Source organism: Centruroides sculpturatus, unplaced genomic scaffold, assembly GCF_000671375.1.
Source record: "Centruroides sculpturatus isolate CEXI.00-Female unplaced genomic scaffold, Cexi_2.0 scaffold81, whole genome shotgun sequence".
In the NCBI taxonomy this organism is placed as follows: domain Eukaryota; kingdom Metazoa; phylum Arthropoda; class Arachnida; order Scorpiones; family Buthidae; genus Centruroides; species Centruroides sculpturatus.
Window position 1 is genome coordinate 492018 of NW_019384371.1, and position 21568 is coordinate 513585.

Genomic DNA, 21568 nt, shown 5'->3' on the forward strand with positions numbered 1-21568 from the left:
TTTTCTTAAATGCTAACATAGCTTAACACAGACATGATTTTGTTCCAAGTAAATTAATGTAAGATTATCCGATAATGCATATTTTATACGCATTTTTAAAAACGTATAGGGGAAGATCGTGCAATACCGACCACCTTAATATTTTTGGCTGTAACAAACGTAAAACTCGGAAAAATTGATTTTACAACAGTAATATTATACCTCAAAGAGTGCTTCATAAAGTACAGGGTAAGATTTCTCTAAAATTTTCCTAAAGTACTAACTATTTCTAAAATAAAAGTCATGAATTCGGCCAGTGCAAATATTGTCGTCCAGTACCGACCAGTCACTGTTCTAAAGGGCATTAAGGTCTTAACATAATATCAACTCCAGACAAAATACATTTTAAAATGAAACTAACTACTCATTCTCAAGGTAAAATTAAAGCCGTGAAAATAACTTTTGACGCACTAAATACCAACAAACACCTTCTCTGCTTGTGATTCCGAACCGAACAAAATAATTCCCAAAATGACTTATGACGATGATATTCTTCTGTGTATGTCTGTAGAATGCTGCTATCTAGCTTCAGTAGCAAAAAACTAGCAATGGTCGGTACTGTAAGAGGTTGGGACTGTATGACTCTCCCCTATAAAATATGTGTTTATGAATTTACTGCATATTTTGCAGATTTGAACAATTTCGGGACTAAATAATCAATGAATCTTTTTGCTCATGTACAGTTTACGTGAGAAATATCACTTCACTGTTCAATTACGGATAAGCAAGCAAAATTCAAGTATGTTTATATATTTGAACGGTTAATTTGCATTATTTTAAAGTCCCACAAACGAACACGCTCTACGTTGCCATAGATATCTCATTTGTTAAATTCTCAAAATCTTTTAAATTAATTGGATTAAAATTATTGTAAATATTACATTTATTAATGTAATAATGTTAAATTTAAATCTTTCAAAAAATTTGTAAATATGATATTTAATTAAATATAAAGGAAATAATTTCTTGAGAGTAAAGTAGTCACATTTCCGTATATGGAACATATGCAGAAAAAACTCCATTATATGAAAGTAAATACCTAACAATGTAGGTAAAATATCAAAAAATTAATGCTGAATTGCTAAGCAAGTATGAAAGAAGTTTGGATCCTAGACATTTAAAACATTGAAAAATTATTTATTTTAATGTACAGTACGTTACAAATCGCTTCCTACTAAAACACGGTTTCAGGTATTGAAATGTCCTTATGCCAGATCACTGGTAATGGTATTGATAGTAATATAATGTAACCAATAAATGCAAAGTGTTTTTTTTTTCTTGAAAATAAAATTCTAAAGTATTTTGAATATTGAAGAATTTTGTATAATTTTATTGGTTTTATTCACTATATAACATTAGCAAATATTAGTTCTGTTTAATTTTTAAAATATATATATACTGTATATATATATTTTTTATTATTTTATAGAATGTGGTATTTCACCTAAAAAAGTATCATTAATTATAAATGGTGAAAATACAAAGTTAGGAGATTGGCCTTGGCATGTTGCAATTACCGATCGTAGATTTTTTATATTTTGCGGAGGATCATTAATTTCAGAAGAATGGGTTTTAACAGCAGCGCATTGTTTGGTAGAGTCCAATTCCGCACACCCACAACACAGATCTTATTTTAAAATACTCTTTGGTAGACTTCATCGTAATGTTAATAATAACGAAGCTGAAGAAAGAGACGTAAGTAAACTTAGTTTCAAAAATTAAAATATGTATTTAGATCTTTAATATCTTTTCATATTGGCAACAATTTATATTTATTTATTTATATAAAATTTTAAATAATTTCACATCTTTTACGATTTTTTAAAGTGCCATTTAATTAGGAATAATTTTTAAGTTAGTTTAAATAATTAACTACTAAAAATCATGAAAGCAAAATGTATTTCTTTAACGTAATAAACATAATATGGTGTACAATACGGTAAATAGGATCATTTCTTATTCTTTAATACATATATACTTTTTTCATTTTATTATATTCGAAAAAATTAACATATAATTAAAAATGGAGTTATCATTCCTCTATGCTTACCTTCTCTATTACGAGTTAGGCAGTATGGATAGTCACAACGAAAAAATTCTAAACTACTGTACTTACATGATATTCTGGTGTTTTGTGTCCATAAATTCAATTAAACGTATCATTAATCAGATCTAGAGTTGTGTTTTTACTGTTTTTAAGCGGTTCTTTTAAAATCATTGATCTCATTGTGGGTTTATTCAAATGGTGACTAACGGGCTTGACATATCCAAGTCAGACTACCCATGAAAGGTTCCTATCTAAATTCGATTCCGAATCACCTCAGCGGAAGGCTCATGCTTTTATCATTTCGCCATCTGCCGTTTTGCAATCATTACCTTGATTTACTATGTATTTAATGCATATAATGGTTTGAATGGCTGATCTTACTTGTTAGTTATTCAAATCATTTTACCTTGATGCAGGCTACCACATAGGCCTATCATCTATCGTTTTTCAGCAGACTAGATCCATAATATGAACAACATCTGTAAGATATTTTTCATTCATACGAACGTTTCGATGTGGATGAGAAATGAAGAATGGAACATCGATTAGAATTATGAAAAGTCACGAAAATTGGGAAAGGATTTAAATTCGTATTTTTTACATTGATAGACTGTCGTCTAATATGGATGTAATATGAATGAAGAGGTTCTATCCGTAAGAACTGTTTACATTCTAACGTTTTTTCACATCTTTGCAGACGATAAAAATTTCTGTTATTTTACAATAAATTATAATACAGTTGTTCCTTGATAATCCGACAGGTATGGGACCAAAGGTGTGTCAGATTACCAAAAGTGTCCAAATTACCGAAAATAATTACATATTTCGCATTGTTTTGCTAGCAGTAACTTACAATATTCTCTACTCCAACTGTTCGAACAGAACTGCTCACATAAAACACACGAAATGTGTGTCATCGAGTAAGAATTGGATGGGGAGATTCACATCGCGACATGCTTCTGTGCAAGCAGACACGTAACGGGGACGGGTACCTTGACGGGAGGTGCGTCGGACTACTGAGCATGTCGGATTAAAAAATGTCGGACTATCGAGGGACAACTGTATTTTTGAATTTTAAAAATTTAACTCAATATCTAATTACATTGAATTATAAATTTTGTTATATTCCATTCCATTCTCACATTTTTTTTTCTTGTTATAACGTATTTTTCCTAACTATGAGAATTTATACCATAGTAAAAGTTTTTCTATAGCTTTATATTGACTTTTGGTTCAGCATAGCACTAAAGATTAGTATTAAGTTAACATAGTATAAAACATCTCACCAACACTATAGTAATACTAACAGAAGCAAGTCCATTCATCTTGCTAAATAGAAAGTACAGCAAGATCGTCTTTGCTGCAATGTACAGGTACGTACTGTACGTAGAAAATACTATATATACTATATATTTTTATTTATTTTATTTATTTATATACTTATTGCTGGTGTAAATTAGATCAATACAAAATAAAATTTTAATTCTATCAATGAAAGTATTCTTTAGAATTTTTGAAACTTCAATACTCATACTACAGTAGTTTGATAATCAGGAAAATTTTATATTTCTTAAACTTTGCAAAATTCTGCATTCTACAAAGTTCAAGAAATACGAATGTGTTTTGATGAAAATGTTTAGTAGAAATTTTTTTCTGTTTATAGGTTGAAAGATTAATAATTCATCCTGACTATCAATGGTTAACACAAGATGCTGATATCGCTCTTATTCAAGTTAAGCCCTTGACATTAACTAAATACATTCGACCTGTTTGTTTGACCACATCTGCTATTAGTGATCATAATATTCAGCCTGGAATAAAAGGAGTAGTAAGTATTCTACTATCACATTTAATAATTATTCCTATTAATCATTAACGCGATAGAAAATTGAATTATCATATTTTCATCACCTGAAATTAATAATTAAATTTAAATTAAAATGTTTTTTTTAATTTGAGTTTTTTATATACTATTCTTAATTTAGTATAATTAAAATAAAACATTGAAGGTAATAAAAAATAAAGTAAAACTTAGATGATACAGGAAAATCCTCATTAACTCGTTCGTTTATATCGAAGTGCCTCCATACAGGAACAATTCTAATTTGATCAATATGGCTTTGCTTTTAAAGTAATACATTTTCAGGTGTCACCTTACCGATGGACTACCCTTTTTTCTCTTTTCTCATAAAATACGGCTGGTTTTTGGGATTTCGAGATTGGGCTTCCTACATCTATTTTCCTTTAAATTATTATTTCAGCAACCTAATAGTGCTGCCTATTTTCTATATAATATCAGTCTATTTCCATAAGCTTCTCTCTAACGTCCCTTACTTTTAAACCACCCCGTAATTCTCATCCCAAATCTTATCAGTTAAGGTAACCCCACACATAAACTTGAACACTCCCATTGTTTCCTATAAATACGTAACTTAAATAACACGTCTTGTCAAGAGAAATTGCGAGGTCCAAAACACTGTGTTAACTCTCCAAGACCTCCTCTTTTAAAAATATTGTAAAATACTGTAATTAGAATATTGTAGAATATGTTGCATGATATATCTTGCAATATTTCTTTGCAAATGATGCTATACGAATAAAATGGTATATTTTGCTTATAATGGATTTTTTTATAATTAAGTTGTCAATTTCCTAATTTTATTTTCAGGTTTCTGGTTGGGGCAGAGATGAAACAGGGAGACCTTCAAATGTCCTTAAACAAACAAATTTAACTGTGATATCTAACCATATTTGTAATTTAAAGAATCACATAATTATAACAAGAAATATGTTTTGTGCTGGTGTCACAGATGGTGAGCGTTTAAGAGATACATGTCGCGGCGATAGTGGTGGACCAATGGTGTTTCAGTACGAAACTGATGGAATAATTCGATGGTTTCTGGAAGGTATTGTAAGTTGGGGCACTAGCACGGGATGTGCAACACCCAATAAATTTAGTGGTTTTACAAAAGTCTCAAACTTTATAGTTTGGATTAATTTATATGCGTCATTATAAATATTTATAGGAATGTATTTAGGAAATGTGAAATACTCAAAACAAAACAAATGAAATTCAAGAAATTTTTATATTTTCGATTAAATATTTGAGATTTTATAACTATTTTTGAGAATGTACTAGCATGAAATTTTTGTGAAGCAATCTTCAATGATATAAAGTACTGTATATAGTAAAAGTTCATTATAAATTCTATCAAAATTCAAATTTATTAATTAATGAATTCGCTATGACAGTTTGCTGAAAAATAAACAGTAACTAAATAAAATAAGTAAAATTTATTTTAATATATTTGTTTATTTATCGTTATTATCAATATATTTTGAAATAACATTTAAATTTTTCATATTTTTAACATAAAACATTTACTCTATAAAATCGACCTTAAACATCTTTGTAACATTTAGGAATATTTTTTGGCAGTCGATGGACATATTTTTCATTTTTCATTAAATAATAAAATATTTTCAAGACAACAATTAACAATAACAAATACATTGTGGTTCTGACCTAACCCACGATGGACTTTATTAACAGACCATCTTTATGTCCACAGAGCAGCTAAATTGTTTTTAATGAAAAATATCTTTTAACCTTTCACTGTATTAACTTATAGCACAAAAACTTTATTGAGAATATTAATTTAAATAGCCTATATTTAAAAGCCTTTCTTTAAAATTTGGTATAAGAAATTAAACGCACAAAATAGTTTAATGTATTATATTTAATATTCGATTAGTTCGGTTATCTATCAATAGAGTCGCTGAATAACTAAAATTTTTCGCATAAGATCGCTAGATACTCGTTTTTTGTAATTATTTATATTAATATCTTAATATTAAATCTTATAACCATGTAAAATATATTAATACAATTTTGTAAACTTTAAAAATAATTTTTAAAATAACAATATTTTAAATTAAATTTTTATTCGTGAACATATTTATTTTCATCAGATGGCGCTAGTATATTTCCTCTCTTTTTCACTCGTGGGAAGTAAGTAATGTAGTATATCGCGGGAAGTCATAAATAATTCTATTTATATATATATAAAATAATGTAATTTATATTTCTTTATGAGCTGAACGTAAATTGATTTGTTTGTATTTTGTTATGCGTTTTGAATCGAACAATGGAATAAACAAAATTGATCTTTGTACTGTACTTAATTAAAGAATATTATTTTGTTTAATAATTTAATTAGTAAAAACATATGTAGAATTTTGGTAGGAGTGTTAATTTTAGATAATTTGCATGTTTATAAACATACAAACGTAACTTATGTCGAACGTTTATGTGAATATTATTCAGAATTGTCTAAATATACAAAATTTTGGGTGTCTAATTTTATATTATTTTTTATTATTATGTTAAGTATAATTATATTATGTATAAGTATATTTATATTATGTTTATTATGTTTTTATCTATTATACATAGATAAAAACATAATAAACTTACTTTAAAAATGTATTCTGATCTTACAACTTAATTGCTTTTTCAAATAGTCAAGATTCTTGTTTTTAAATTAATAAAAGCATGTTTTTATTAGTAAATTTAAAATATTTTGCTGTAAGAAAGTACTTCTTACTTTAATATTTAATGCATTGAAGAGTAAGCAAATCAATTAAAATAAATTATTTTGCTAGAAAATTCATTTGTGAATATTAGCAATGAAAAACTTATCACATTTAATATCCATTGAGCATTGTGGTAGGAAAATTAAGCAATATTTTTGGATTATGTGAGAAGAAACAAAGTTATTTCACTCTAGATGCATAAAAATAAATGATATGAATCATGCAATAGCTCTTCAATAATGTATTGAAGAGCTACAAAATATGTATATGTAATAAAAAATTTCTCAAAAATTTTATTTATTTAACTAGAAATTTTAGAGTTTATTTTTTCTTCTAAAATTTTAATAAATTATACATCTTTATTTTAGTTATATACTGTTTATAGTAAAGTAATAAAAGAGTTCTGTATTGTATTGCTAGATAAAGTCTGAATGAATAAAAGCAAAATTATTTTAAAAATTTTTATTGTTATAAAAATTTTATATTGTTGAATGTATAAGTACAAAAATATTTATTATAATAAAGAAATTTGTAATTCTTTATAAGAAAAAGACATTGAAAAAACAATCGAAGTACAGTATTTATTTGATTTTACAAATTTGTTTAATAATAATAGATATATATAAAATTTTAATCTATTAAATATTATTGAAAGTATGAGTACATATGATTTAGATGTTTTGAATTATAATAAATAATATTTATCATAAATGCTTTTACAAGATTTTATTTAATTTTTTCCAATTACAGTTTTAATTACTTCAATTTTAAAGTATTTTTTTTATTTTTTTAAAGTTTCTAAAACTTTTAAGTGACATATATTAGAAATGGCATCACGAGGACAGTCAGAAACAGATAGATTAAAACATAATCTGGAAGAACAGCTTGAAAGATTAGTTCAGCAACTAGCAGATTTAGAAGAATGTAGGTAAGTTATTTATTAAAGTAATAAAACTATAAAAAATTTTATAATTGTAAAGTGAAATTTTTTGAAATTTAAAATCAATTTTATATGTAATTAGTTTTGTATACTAAATTCCTGTTTTAAATAGGGATGAAATGGATCAAGATGAATATGAAGAGACCAGAAATGAATCTATGGAGCAATTAAGAGAGTTTAATAACTCTTTAAGTAATATTGCAGCTGGAAATATGACTTTAGTTGATGAATTAGGTAGTATGCAATTGGTAAGTATTGATTAAAACAGACTTGATTTAATTTTATATCTTTTACTAGCTGGGGTACCCGGCTTCGCTCAGGGAATTGATATGAGATTGTGTGGTAGTTAGAATAAAAGGATAAAATAAAAGGATAAACTTTAAAATATAAGAGAGAAAAAAATTTTATTGAAAACATATTCTAACTATTTACAATACTTGTTTATAAACAACATTTTTCATTTTGTTATCCGGGGTATATATGTACAAATTTTTCGAATTTCCTATATGAGAGCAAGCTACATATAGTTGACCATGAGAGAAGCAGGAGTCTTTGAGGTTGATGCCGCAATGTTTTAAAGTGTGTCCTTGTGCTTTGTTAATTGTATAAAATATAAATCAAATCAACTTTTTATTAACAAATACACTAAGTACACTTTAAACAGTTTTCACATTTTATTTTTGATTTATATTCAGTCACTGTATCACTTTGAATACTCACACTTCACTGTTTGTTTTTATTCACTCACTGCACTACTTTGGAATTTTCACTTCTTTTTGGCTTTCCCCTTTGTCACTGATAAGAAACTGACGTTCAAACCCACAACGGATCTTGCTTTATATACCCCCACCAATTGGTAGTCCCACACATATAAAAAAGGCTTCGAATGGTCCACAATGTTCCAGAACATTCCACAACATTCAAGAGTGTTCTGGAATGTTCCACAATGATCTGGGATGTTCCTGAACATTCCAGAACATCCTGAAACATTCTGGAATGTTATGGAATACTCTCGAATGTTCTGGACTGAAATTTCTAGAGGGCGAAACTTTCAGCCCTTATATCTTCAACAGCATGCCCTTTAGGTAAAAATGGGAACCTTCTTCATGGATGGGGAATAGAGGGCTACTACATCATATAACTTTTTTCATCGTACCAGGACTCATTTTTGAGTTTTAGTGGCATGCACATTGTACACTTACCATTATAATATATATTGATTAATGTATGAATTATAATAAATTATATTTATATATCTAGATATTGATAGTTACATTTAATTATATATCATATGTGTAAATAGCATATTCTATTAAATATTAACACTGACTAAAATATTATATTTTAAGATAGTAAATGAAACTGATAATTTAAAAAATGTTTATTTCAAGTAAAAAATTCTTTTGTTTAGTTAATGAATAATTATTTATATTTATTCAAAATTATATACAGAATTATTCAAAACAAATCTTAAGTTTTATATATTTTATATTTTCATACAGTATGTTGAATTTTTATACATTGTTGGTTATCTTAAGTCAATATTTAAAATTACATTAGCAAAATGATTTGATGATACAGATATACCTCGAGTTATGTTGTTCTCTATTATACGTCATTTGTCAAAAATATATATGAAAAATAAAAATCAAGTTTAAGTTATTTTATTCAACTTTATGTCTGTCCGCCACAAATATTGAAATCGTAATATCACTACAAGAGTGTTAAAAGCACATAAAATCATATTAAAATACATACATTTACAGTAAATGTTAATATAATCATCATAAATCATAGAGAACGAAATATGAAAACATCTGTGACTCTGTGTTATCTTATTTAGTGGTCTTTAAGAGCTCAGTATTGGCATTTTCCACAGTAGTTCCAATATCTACTGTTTGGCGTCATTGCAAGTGTCACTCGTTATTGGTAAATTTAACATAAATTAGTTTATTTTTTACTATCGCAAAATAATTTTAATAACTGTATTTGCTATTTAACCTTACAAAATCATCTTATTTTATAATGGCTTAGAGCAAACCACATTCACAAATAAAGAGTTTGCGATGTACTATGAACATCACCAAATTGTAAACATGTATATTTACAAGTATATATTGTGCATATATTCGTAAATTTAGATTACTTTTTTCTGTACTATATTAAAAACTAAAATTTATTTGACAAACAAATTTTATTTGTAAGCTTAAAATAAATTCTTATTAATCATATATTATTAAAAATGCATTTATAAATAAAATACAAAACTGGGAATGGTTATTTTTGGTTTAGCCTAGTGACAAGTAAATTTGACTTACGTCACTTTTCAACTTAAGTCACCTATCCTGGAACCAATTGCCGATGTAAGGTGAAGTATACCTGTATACAGAAATAAATCATTATTAAAATTAATTGGTAATTAGCATACTCTATGAGTGACATACTATACTATATATTTTTATTTTTATTATAAATGACTGAATTGATAATATTCTTTGAAAACTGCAAAATGCTTTTTTGTTTAAGTCCAGCAACAAAAAATTTAGATTTTATCTGTGATGTATTTGGTGTTATTGTACCATCCAGTTAAGTGCTAGAACTCTTGGTTTCTTTACTTTAGTTGGTTCTCAGTTCTGTAATTCTGTTCTTAGTTCTGTAAAACTCAGTTCTGTAATTCTTAAATAGCTTAACTACATGAAAATTGTTTTTTTATTAATTTCACATTGATAATTTTCATACCATGATTTATTGTAGTTATTAAAATTTTTAAGGAGTCAGGATATTTATTAGGATTAAGCACTTTACAGAACTTCAGTACCATCTCAAATCAACACTCAATGTTCTGACAATTAGAACACAACTGTTCATACATAACTTTTTCTGAATAAATATCCTCACTTTGTTAATACTTCGGAGTTTTTTCACTTATATCCATGGAGTTGTCTTGTCTAGTTTTGAATTAAAAGTTTTTATAATGAATTATCTAATTTTATTTTCTATTTTTAAAATTTTATAGTGATTATTTTATATTCTATTTTTAATTTTATTACATTGTAATTAAACATTATTGTTTACATTATGAAAAACTATTATTATGACTGCCTAAATTAATAAAATGAAAAATCAAAACTTTAAGCTTTTTTTTCAAATTATCAATATATCGTTAAATAAAAAATCTTTTTAATATAGATGATGAATTAGTGTGACACAGGGCAAAAAAGAATGCAAATAATATAAAATTAAAATTTAAATCTTTATATAAATAACTGCAAGGTATAAATTTGTTATAAGTAAGTTTGTTAATCACAGTGGATTAGAAAAATGTTAGGATGATTAATAATTGCTGGTGACAAATGTGATATGATTGCTTATTCAAATGTTAGAAAATAAACTAAAAGTGTTTCTGTGTGATTTGTTTCTCAATGGCAACCTTATGCTAAGAAAATACATATAATAAAGAGAACAGCAAGCAACCAAGATCTATGAATAAATACAACTTTTAAATTTATTAAAATAAAAATTTTAAGAAATTAAATATTAATATAAAAATACATTCATTGTTAAAGTTAATTAAAAGGTTTATATGTAAAAAATAGAAAGATAAATATGTTAAAAATAGTACTTACACTTTTACAAAACTTTTTAAAGTTGAAATGTTAAGATCTTTTCAGGCTATTCAAGCAGCTATTAGTAAGGCATTTAAAACTCCTGAAGTTATTCGTATGTTTGCAAAAAAACAACCGGGACAATTAAGACAGAGAATGGCTGAGGTAAGTATTGAATATATTATTATATTTGTATCAAATTTAAAATTTGTGTATGTTATCAATGTCTAAAATTTGCAAAATTTTAATATATAGGTAAATATTAGGTTGAGTACTAAGTCTGCATTTTTTCTGTTCATTTTAACATTCTATTTAACTTACAAATACAAACAATTAATCATTTATGTGATCCATTTTGTTGTATCACTAGTTGCCATCTTTCTCAATTCCTCTTCTGAAAAAATCCTCAGATTTTGAGGCAATATATTTCACAATAGTATTTTTGACTTCATCAGTTCGACCAAACTTTTTTTTATTTAAATAATTCTGTAAAGATCTAAACAAATAATAATCTGAGGGTGCCAAATCTGGAGAATGTGGCAGATGAGGCATAACTTCCCACTGTAATTCTCTTATTTTCTAGGGTTACTTTGGCAATGTGTGGTCTTGCATTGTCATGATGCAGTATAATGCTCTTGCAGTTTACTAGCACTGGTCTTTTGTCCTTTAATGCTTTGCTTAAACAATCTAATTGTTCACAATGTGTGTTGGTATTTATGGTTTGGTTCCAATCTAGTAGTTCATAATACACTATTCCTTTCATATCCCACCATATGCACAACATTACTTTTTTTGGGCACAGTCCACTTTTTGGTGTGAATGTTGAGGGAATGTTGGATTTAGCCACAATTGTTTGTGTTCAATATTAGTGTGTAATATTCCTTTTTCATCTCTAGTAATTACTCAATCTAAAAATGGATCTCTCTTTTGACAATAAAATATTAATCCAGCAATACTTAATTGTTGTGCAAGATCAGTTTCTGTTAACTTGTGCAAAACCCACACATCTAACTTAGGAACTTTTTCAAGTCTTTTAAGATGGTTGCTTTTTTTGGCTTACATTTAGTTTTATAGCCAATTCTGTTATGGTAGCTGTTGGATTGGCTTCAACCAGAGCCTTTTAGATTATCATTATTGACTTTGCCTGGCCGACCAGAGCGCTCATCTTTCAAGCTAAAATCTCCTTTCTGAAACTTAGCAAACCAAAACTGAGCTTTTCTCACCTTTAAAGTGTCAGTGCCATAAACTTAGTAAATTTCTGATGTTGCCTTAGTTGAATTTAAATGTTTTTGGAAACAAAAAGCAAAACATGCCTCAGATGAACATTATCCTCTTTCATTTTAGAGAACTAAAATGTCCACAAAATAAGATTAAAACTATTCAGGTCTTTCTAAGTTAAAATATTCAAAATATGAATGAAATTAAAAATAAATGGCTGTTTTTCATGATATTAAAGAACAATTTATTTTTTTTATTGTATTGAAATTATATAAGGCTTTCAATTTTTATGCAAAAAAAAAAGAATTGATGTTTTCTAAAGCTACAAATAGAAGTTGTCTAATAGAGCTATCAATTTTTTATTATATGACATTGAAATTTACTTAATTTGATTGTCAAAGTTTATTGCACTATTGAAAATTGCAATCTAAAATATAATCTATTATGAGGAATACTTCAAATATCTAAAGTAGATATAAATATATATATATATATATATTATATATCAGAATTATATCCAAATATAACATTATATGGAATAAAAGGAGTAGTAAGTATTCTACTATCACATTTAATNATATATTTCCTCAAAATTAGAAATCATTGCTTTATCACATGTTTATTTTTTATTTAGCATTTAAAAAATAAAACTATGTATATTTTTAATATGAAACTCTTAATATAGAACTTATTTTATCATAAATTTGTGGTATATGTATATATCATTATTCTATGATATCAAAAGAAAATTCCTTATTCTTTTAATTATAATCTTAAATTTAAATAAACTATAGTCTTCATTGTTTGTCATAGCAAAATTTTATACTTCCTTATTTTTTATTTTTTAAAGTTGTACATATTAATTATTAGATTATCTAAAACAGGCATGGGCATGAAGTCAATCAAAAGCAAATTTTGGGATGACCACCACCTATTTTATTTGATGGCTCTTTAGAATCTGCATAAGTTTATATGATTTCACATTAAAATAATATTTTATATTGACTGTATCTTGTACTTTGATATTTTATAATAACAAATACATTATTTATAATTATTATTATCAAAGCTGGTGTTTTTTCTTTCTTTATTTTTTCAACCCTCTTTTAGTTGTTAGGTGACCACGTGACTTGGAACATATTATCGGCAGCCCTTATCTTACAAAAATCTACCTATTCTTGACCTAAAATATATTTTTGATGAAGTAAACATTTTCAAGCATTATGAATATAATGTTACCATATGAGATTCAGAAGGATTAATTTACCTGATTTTTTTTTAACTATAAATTTAGTCTTTCATTGTTATTGTGATTATATCTTCTTTAATTCTATGCATATTTTTTATTCAAACATATTTTGAAATTAATCTATCTTGCTTTTTCTTCCTTCTATGTAATATATGTAGGTAATAATAAAATATTTTTAGTAATTAACAAAAGCATAATTTTATAAACAAAATGTTAATTTTGATTTTTAAATTTTGAACCAAAACACTCAAATTTTGCAGTTCTCTTTAACTTTATACTTTTAACAACTCATAAAAGAATGAATGCATCAATTTAACAATAATTATTAAATTATTTATAAGTATATCAAAAATCCTGAAACCTGATTGATATATATGTAAAATTAGTGTTAAATTGATATTGAATTATACTGTTATATACTACTTTGTCTGATGAAAAGAACTAAAATGTTGAAAACAAGATTTAAATATTTTTAAGAATCAAAATAAAATGATTATTTTATGATGTTATTAAATTACATATTTATAAAGTTTAAAAAAATTTGATTTGTTAATTGTGTTATTGNTTAATATTAATAAGAGATGGCGCCTAACGCTTACCTCTAGTGCCAAATTAATTACGTAATTTATTTAGTAATTAGCCTTAAAACTAGCCCGATGGATTTACGGCATATGTTTGGTGATTAGCTATATTACATCGGGTTTAGCGATGGTTAACATTAACAGTATTAATATCAGTTATAATCTGAACAACAAATTGTTCTGATACTTAATGTGTTTTATGGAGAAAGTCAAAAGATTTATTTTATTTATTTTAATTACATATAAGAAATATCCAAGGACAAAAGATTTCCACCCCAAGATCAACAAAATAACCCAAATAAAAATTTAAAGATACAGATAGTTCAAACAAGATATAATAATAATTATGAATTATATAGCATATTTTTACAAAATTTTTATATCATGAATAATAAAGATGAAGCATATGCTCTATATTAATCAAACTATTAGTTACGTGATTAAAAAAAAACTATGAATTATATTTAAGAAATAAAATAATACATAAATACACGATAAGTTACAGGTATTTCTAAGAGGTACTCTGAAGTACAGTACATCCAATCATAAAATATAACCATGAAAATATTTTAAAAAGTAAATAATCAAAGTATTTAGCCTCCCCATTTGTAATGAAAGAATTAATCTAACCCTAGCAATCTTTGGTTAACTAGTATATAATAAATGACAGAACTTATTTAATAACAAATTTTTTTTAGTTCTTGAGAAATTTTGTTAGTCAGTAATGGAGCAGCCATAGATGAAATAAATAAACAATAATCAATGTGTAATTCCAAATTAATGAAGAAAATAGATCAAAGAATGTTTTTGGAAAAAATGTTGCAACAAAAATGCCACAATGGATTGTTAACAGATTATATATTGTAAAGAATTATTGCCAATAACAAAGATGGCTAATAAGAGTCTTGGAGAAGAGAAAAATACACAATAACAATTTTATTAAGATTATATTTTCCAAACAAAACTGACAAACAATTTAAATTGGATTGAAGGGCAACAAGATCATGATAAGCTTGATATCATCTGTGTATGTAATTACTGTACATTTAATTTGAGCAAGCAAATTATTAAGAATTATTATTATTTCAAGAGAAGAATAAAATATAGAGAAACATAATATTCAAATAATAATTTTTTATTGTAAATAAAACAAAGTAAAAATAAACTGTTAATTCATGTTTTGTTTCATATAATTTTTATATGGAAAATTTTTTTTTTTTTATAATTTCCACATTGATCTTTGAAATTATTTAGAGTGTGTTTGTGTTTAAATTGTTTCAATTTGAAATATCAGAATGAACTATTTTCTGGTGAATTATTCAGATCAAATGGCAAAAATAAAGGACAAAAAGTAAACTTATTCTTACTTTTCAAAAATACTTTATAAAAGTTTAAGAAAAATAATTTTTATAAATATCAAATGATTTGATTTTGAAAATTAATTTTTAAATTAGCTAAATATTTGATGAAGTAACAAAACAATGCTGTTGTCATTTGATCAATTATTTTATTAAAATGTTTTAAAATTTTGAATTAATAAAATTTGAAATAAAGTTATATATAAATATATTTAAACAAGTATATTAAAAACAAACAAGTACTGTACATTCAAAAATACTTTTAGTTCTATTTAGTTAAATTTAAAAGGAAGTAAAAACACATTGAGTGCAGCATTGAGTTTTTTATTTTCGCTAGCACTTTCAATGTTCATCATCATCATCATCAGGTTAATGAAAATTTAAAAATAGAATGCAATGTTCTAATGTAAATAGAACACATTATTTAAATTTAAATTAAAAACCATTATGAGCATGCTACAAAATTCAGTTACACTAGATGTTGTTACATCATACAGTGCATGCATGGATATAGATCCACATTAAAGATGTTATGGCAGACATATATGACTATCAAATGAGATATCTCAAGTCATATGATTATTTTACTTTGTTAATAGTGGTGTAAAATGATAGTAAATTATCTCATATTTTTAGCTTTGGTGGCCACTGTGTGTTTCCTGCAAGCCAAGAAAAAGTATATGAAATATCTTTAGTAATATAGAGTATACATCAATAGATTCATAATTTCAATAATTCAGTGAAACAATTGTCATATTCTTACATAAATAAAAAAATTTTAATTTTAAAATCCCAGAATATCAAACCACAAATGAAATAATTGCTCTTTCTTGCACATTCTCGCACATTCTCAGTTGTGTTCAAGTGCCTCACAATAGTCACATAAAAACTCCAAATCTGAGAGTCATTGAAAAGTCTATCTACTTATAGTCAAAGATTTAATATAGGATGATATTAAAGTGATGTTTATTTTGTACATAGTCTCTTCGATTAATATTAGCAAATAGCAAAAACATTAATATTTACAAAAATATTTAATTTCAGTAATTTTTAAAAGTCAAATTATAATGAAATCTATAATTTTAATTTATTTCATAAGTCATTTTATTTTTCAGTATATGGTTTTAAATGAAATTTATACCTGAAATGTTTTCTATTTTTTGTAGTTGGAAAGAGATGCTAAGATTGGTAAAATCAGTCAAGATTGCTTTATACAACAGAAATTGGAAATTCTTGCAGCATTAAAAAAGTTAGGAGATTCATTAGATGCTGCTGAATTGAATTTGCTTGAAGAACATTCTTCCAGTGCATTGAAAGAATTTGAAAAAGTCACTAATGACATTGGTAAGTAATTATTTGAGCATTTGTTGTTATAATAAGAAACAAATAATTACTAAATTTAATAAATATAGTTAAAAATTTTTAGAATACAAAAAAAAAAGCACAAAAAACTATATCAGTCTTATTAACATAGAAATAATAATTAGATATTGAAGTTTGATTTTTAGTTTTGTTTAGTGGACTTTTCAGAAATTTAAAGAAATTATTTTTCTTTAGTAACAAATATTTTTAATCATCTGTGCTTTGTTAAATAATTTCTTTGAAAACTATTGATGTGTTGTTTTAATTAAGAAACTTAAAATTCTGTGTTTCTTAGATTGTTACAGATGAATAAAATTTTGTTTCTGTTCTGATAGTGATGCACACATAACTAACACGTTCAAAAAGCTATCATCTCTATGATCGGGAGTAGAGGCATTGCATATGAGCAAGAGAGTATTTTATATCATTGTAAAACCTATTCAGTCACAATAAATGTGGAATGAAGCATAGAGAACTGCAACTGTTCTCTTTTTCTATGAAAGACAAGTGTATTATTCATACATGTATTCACAGTAGCAGTTTAATGTTTCTTGATTTCATCATGTGACATTATTTTGCGGTGGATTAAGTTTGAAGTTAATAATATAACAAACATAGCATATGGTGCTCCAAGAATGTTATTAAAAAACATTTAGATACCGTGTTTCCCCGAATATAAGACAGTGTCTTATATTAATTTTTGCTCTGAAAAATGCGCTAGGTCTTATTTTCAGGGAATGTCTTATTTTTTCCAGGAAGAAGAATTCACATTTATTATTGAACAAAAAAATTCCCAAGTCGAANAAATCTACGGCACGGACCTGGACTAAGTGGTTAAGATTTAAAGAGTAAAGAATATTTTATGTTATTTTTATGTACGTTTCATTACAAAGCTATATTTAATTATAATTTTAAACTGGATGATCTTGAACATAGCTGTGTTACTTTTCGTGGGTCGTTTACATGTATCTCTCAGGAGTAGGAGACTCTAAAGTAGGGCGAATACTGACTAGCAGTATATTTCTAAATATTTTGCAAATTTATTTCTTTTTATTGCGATTTCCGACCCCCGACTTAATTAAACATATATATAAAAAATCTATTAATTCCAAAAATTAAAAAACTATTGGATGTCACTTTGACATCCGAAAGTAGCTTTAAATAACTTTACTGAAGTAAAATTCCTGCACTAGAACTTTGATATCAAATTTCATTCATCGTTCTAAACTCCCATAAAAAACAATTAGGCGTTAATCGCGCGTCATTAAACATTAATTAAAACCTGTATAAAATTTTTTCGCGCGGGTAAAACCTTTTGAAAAAATTTTAGTGATAAAAAACATTTCAAAAAAATTCGCGCGTTTTTTTTTCTATTTGAGCTTTCCAAGCATGAGATGTACATCGGTGAAAACTATATCACTTATTGGTTTTTATTTGTTTTATTAACATCAGAAATGTCGCAAGTTCGAAAAAAATTATCAGGAGCACAAAACTTGAAGCGAAAAAAACAAAGAGAAGCTAATAACGAAAAAAGCGCCCAACAGCTAGCCAAATATCTTAAAATTGAAGAAAAACCGTGTTCAAGTCAACCAACAGACGACTGCATAATTACTTCAGAGAATATTCCAGATAATGTGGCGGAGATTCAGCATATACCCGATGTAGAAACATCTAATGCTACTCCATTGGCTGCAGAAGTAACAGCCATATCAACGACCACAGAAATATCTGTAGATATCGCTCAATGGCCGTCGTCTTTGTCATTCAAAACAATAGACCTTATCATATTGCAGGGCCCACATAACGGTAAACTGGCAGATAAAGATTATCCACGGAATAAAAAAGGGCGCCATTTTTCTAATGTGCACTTTCAACGAGTCATGTCAAACGGTGAAATTTATGATCGGAAATGGTTGATATATTCAAATTCTACACAGAAGATTTATTGTTTTTGCTGCTATATATTTAAGCGGTCTAAACCTTGTAAACTCTGTAACGCCGGCTTTGACGATTGGTCACATGTATCTCTGGTACTAAAGAACCATGAAAGTTCAGACGACCACCAGTCAGCTTTATCAATTTGGCTCGAAACTTCAAAAAGATTAAGGACATGTTCTGGAATTGACAAAGCCCTTCAAATGCGACTGGAAATTGATAAATGTAGATGGTCTTCTGTGCTGGAAAGAATAGTAGCAATCACACTTTTTTTGGCGGAACACAATCTATCTTTTCGTGGCAGCAGTGACAAATTAAATACACCAAAGAATGGCAACTTTCTAGGTTTAGTCCAATTATTGGGAAAATTTGATCCAGTCATGACAGAGCATTTGCGACGGATAATGCACAAGGAAACCAACCAATCACTACTATTTCAGTAAAAATATACAAAACGAAGTAATACATTTATTAGGAAACGAAATCAGAGAGCAGATCATATCAAAAATTAAAAAGCTAAATATTTCTCGATTTTAGATTGTACACCCGATATAAGTCACACCGAACAAATGAGCGTCACATTTAGGTTTTTTGATGTTGATGAATTTTGTGTGCGTGAGTGCTTTTTGACTTATAAACCTGTGACAGACTCCAGCGGAAAAGGGCTAACAGGCATATTTTTGGACGAAATTGTCGATAAATACAACATTGATATGAATGATTGTAGAGGACAAGGTTATGACAATGGAGCTAATATGGTTGGACAACAAAAAGGAGTTCAGAGTCGCATAACTGAAAAGTTTTCCCGAGCTTTTTTTAATCCTTGTGGTTGCCACAATCTCAACCTTGTTGTGGCTGATGCAGTTAAAACTTCAGTCAAATCAGTTTCATTATTTGGTATCCTCCAGCGCTTGTTTGTGTTTTTTTCAAACTCAACAAAGAGATGGGAAGTTATTTCGAAACATGTGAAGAGCTTAACTTTAAAAAAGGTGTGTGAAACAAGATGGGAAAGTAGAGTCAACAGCTTGCAAGCGATGCGGTATCAGTACGCCGAAGTAAAAAGTACATTGGAAGAAGAATATCGACAGTCAACTGATCCCGTGGCAAGTTCAGAAGCTAAATCGCTTGCAGATAATTTGGAGAAGTTCGAGTTTTTGCTGTCGTTAGTCATTTGGCACGACGTTTTATTCCACGTCAATCTTGTCAGCAAATCCATGCAGTCAGAGCGGGTACACCTGTCAGATGCAACAGAAATGATGCACAAATGTTTGAAATTTTTGAAAGAATATAGAGACGAAGGATTAATAAAGGCTCTCATTGCAGCTAAGGACATAGCTGAAGAAGCTGAAATAAGCCCAGAGTTTGAAACAATCCGCGCACGAAAAAAGAAGAAAATGTTCCCATGTGAAAATGAAGATAACGCGCCAATGGATCCAGAAACGTTACTCAGAACAAATGTTTTCTATCCTATGTTAGACACTGCTATAAACTCAATAGAGACACGCTTCACACAACTTACTACAATTAATGATACTTGGTCTTTCCTTTATGATTTGAATAAGACCGATGAAAATTTGAAAGAAGCTTGCCTGAGGTTGGGGGAAAAACTAACGCATGATCATAATTGCGATATTTCGGGATTGGAGCTTTCAAGAGAAATCGTGTGTTTAAAACAGTTTTTAGATATTGATAAAGGCCACCCGAAAGCAGTCCTTCAGATCTTAGCGTTAAATGATTGGCAAGATACATTTCCTAATATTTGGACAGCTCCCCGGATTTTTGTAACTATTCCGGTTACGGTGGCCAAAGGTGAACGGAGTTTTAGCAAGCTTAAGCTAATTAATTAAAACGTACCTTAGGTCAACTCTTGCAGAAAATAAGCTTTCTGATCTAGCCTTGCTGTCCATTGAAAATGATATAGCTCAGACATTATCGTATGAGGAGATCATAAAAAAAAATTTGCAAATGCAAAAGTGCGTATGCAGCTATTTAATTAAAATTTCTTCTCCAGGTGATATAAATAGTTTACTATTATTGTTATTATTAGGAGCCTGTAGCCTAAATAGTTAAGAATTTTATAAGTATCGTTACATTAATTAGTGAACATAATAAATAAGTACCAGAACCAAAGTTGATTATGCTTATTGATCTTATCAATGAATGTTGACTGAATTTCTTTTACTAGTAAATAAAATAATTTTTAAAATAACTGATCTTGTGGTGACCGAGAGGGGAAGAAATTTAAAAACGATATATTGACGATAATATGCGATATTTATCGTCATCGTCTCCTTGCCGTTTGGATTGCCGAGCGGTAACAATCAACGACATGTGGAAGCAGTTGAGTCAGAGATTGATGCCTCGTTTACAACAACACAACCCGTTTATTAAACACGAAAGAAGCTTACAAAATTTCCGTGATCTTGGAAGTTCTACTTCAGCTGCGGCCTCGGGGTCTTTCTCTCCTTTCCAAGATTGTCCCATTGGGAATGAGTGTCCTTGGTTCGTGAATGACCAATTCCATCGACGTCTCCGGACGAAGAGGTCGACTTCCGTTGATGGAAAGATGTCGATCCGAGGTCGGGAGATGGAGACGAAGATGGATTGGAGACACACACACTACATTAGATCCGTCACT

The 21568-nt window shown here is 27.7% G+C and overlaps 3 protein-coding genes across 3 annotated transcripts in view; all 3 read left to right on the forward strand.

Annotated features, from left to right (window-relative positions):
- Positions 1-5348, forward strand: part of LOC111614703 (limulus clotting factor C-like) — a 32051-nt gene extending 26703 nt beyond the window's left edge. Inside the window, exons 19-21 of the mRNA XM_023356072.1 lie at positions 1469-1734; positions 3750-3914; positions 4755-5348. Of these exons, the coding sequence (XP_023211840.1) occupies positions 1469-1734; positions 3750-3914; positions 4755-5102 (779 nt within the window). The 3' untranslated portion in view covers positions 5103-5348. The remainder of the gene's footprint in view (positions 1-1468; positions 1735-3749; positions 3915-4754) is intronic.
- Positions 5349-6069: 721 nt separating this feature from the next.
- LOC111614948 (protein LZIC-like) lies at positions 6070-17000 on the forward strand. The gene is made up of 5 exons (XM_023356324.1): positions 6070-6098; positions 7478-7610; positions 7735-7870; positions 11294-11392; positions 16800-17000. Exons 2-5 carry the CDS (start codon positions 7510-7512, stop codon positions 16983-16985), a joined length of 522 nt encoding a protein of 173 aa, XP_023212092.1. The 5' UTR covers positions 6070-6098; positions 7478-7509; the 3' UTR covers positions 16986-17000.
- A 1355-nt stretch (positions 17001-18355) lies between these two features.
- LOC111614712 lies at positions 18356-21000 on the forward strand. The gene is given in 3 exon segments (XM_023356081.1): positions 18356-19369; positions 19442-20765; positions 20767-21000. Coding segments are annotated over 3 exon segments (2538 nt in total). The 5' UTR covers positions 18356-18389.
- The last annotated feature ends 568 nt before the right edge of the window (positions 21001-21568 follow it).

Coding starts and splice junctions, on each gene's coding strand:
- LOC111614948 (XM_023356324.1), top strand. CDS start 7,510: ATGGCATCACGAGGACAGTCAGAAACAGATAGATTAAAACATAATCTG. Junction 7,871..11,293: donor AATTAGGTAGTATGCAATTG/GTAAGTATTGAT, acceptor AGATCTTTTCAG/GCTATTCAAGCAGCTATTAG. Junction 11,393..16,799: donor TAAGACAGAGAATGGCTGAG/GTAAGTATTGAA, acceptor TATTTTTTGTAG/TTGGAAAGAGATGCTAAGAT.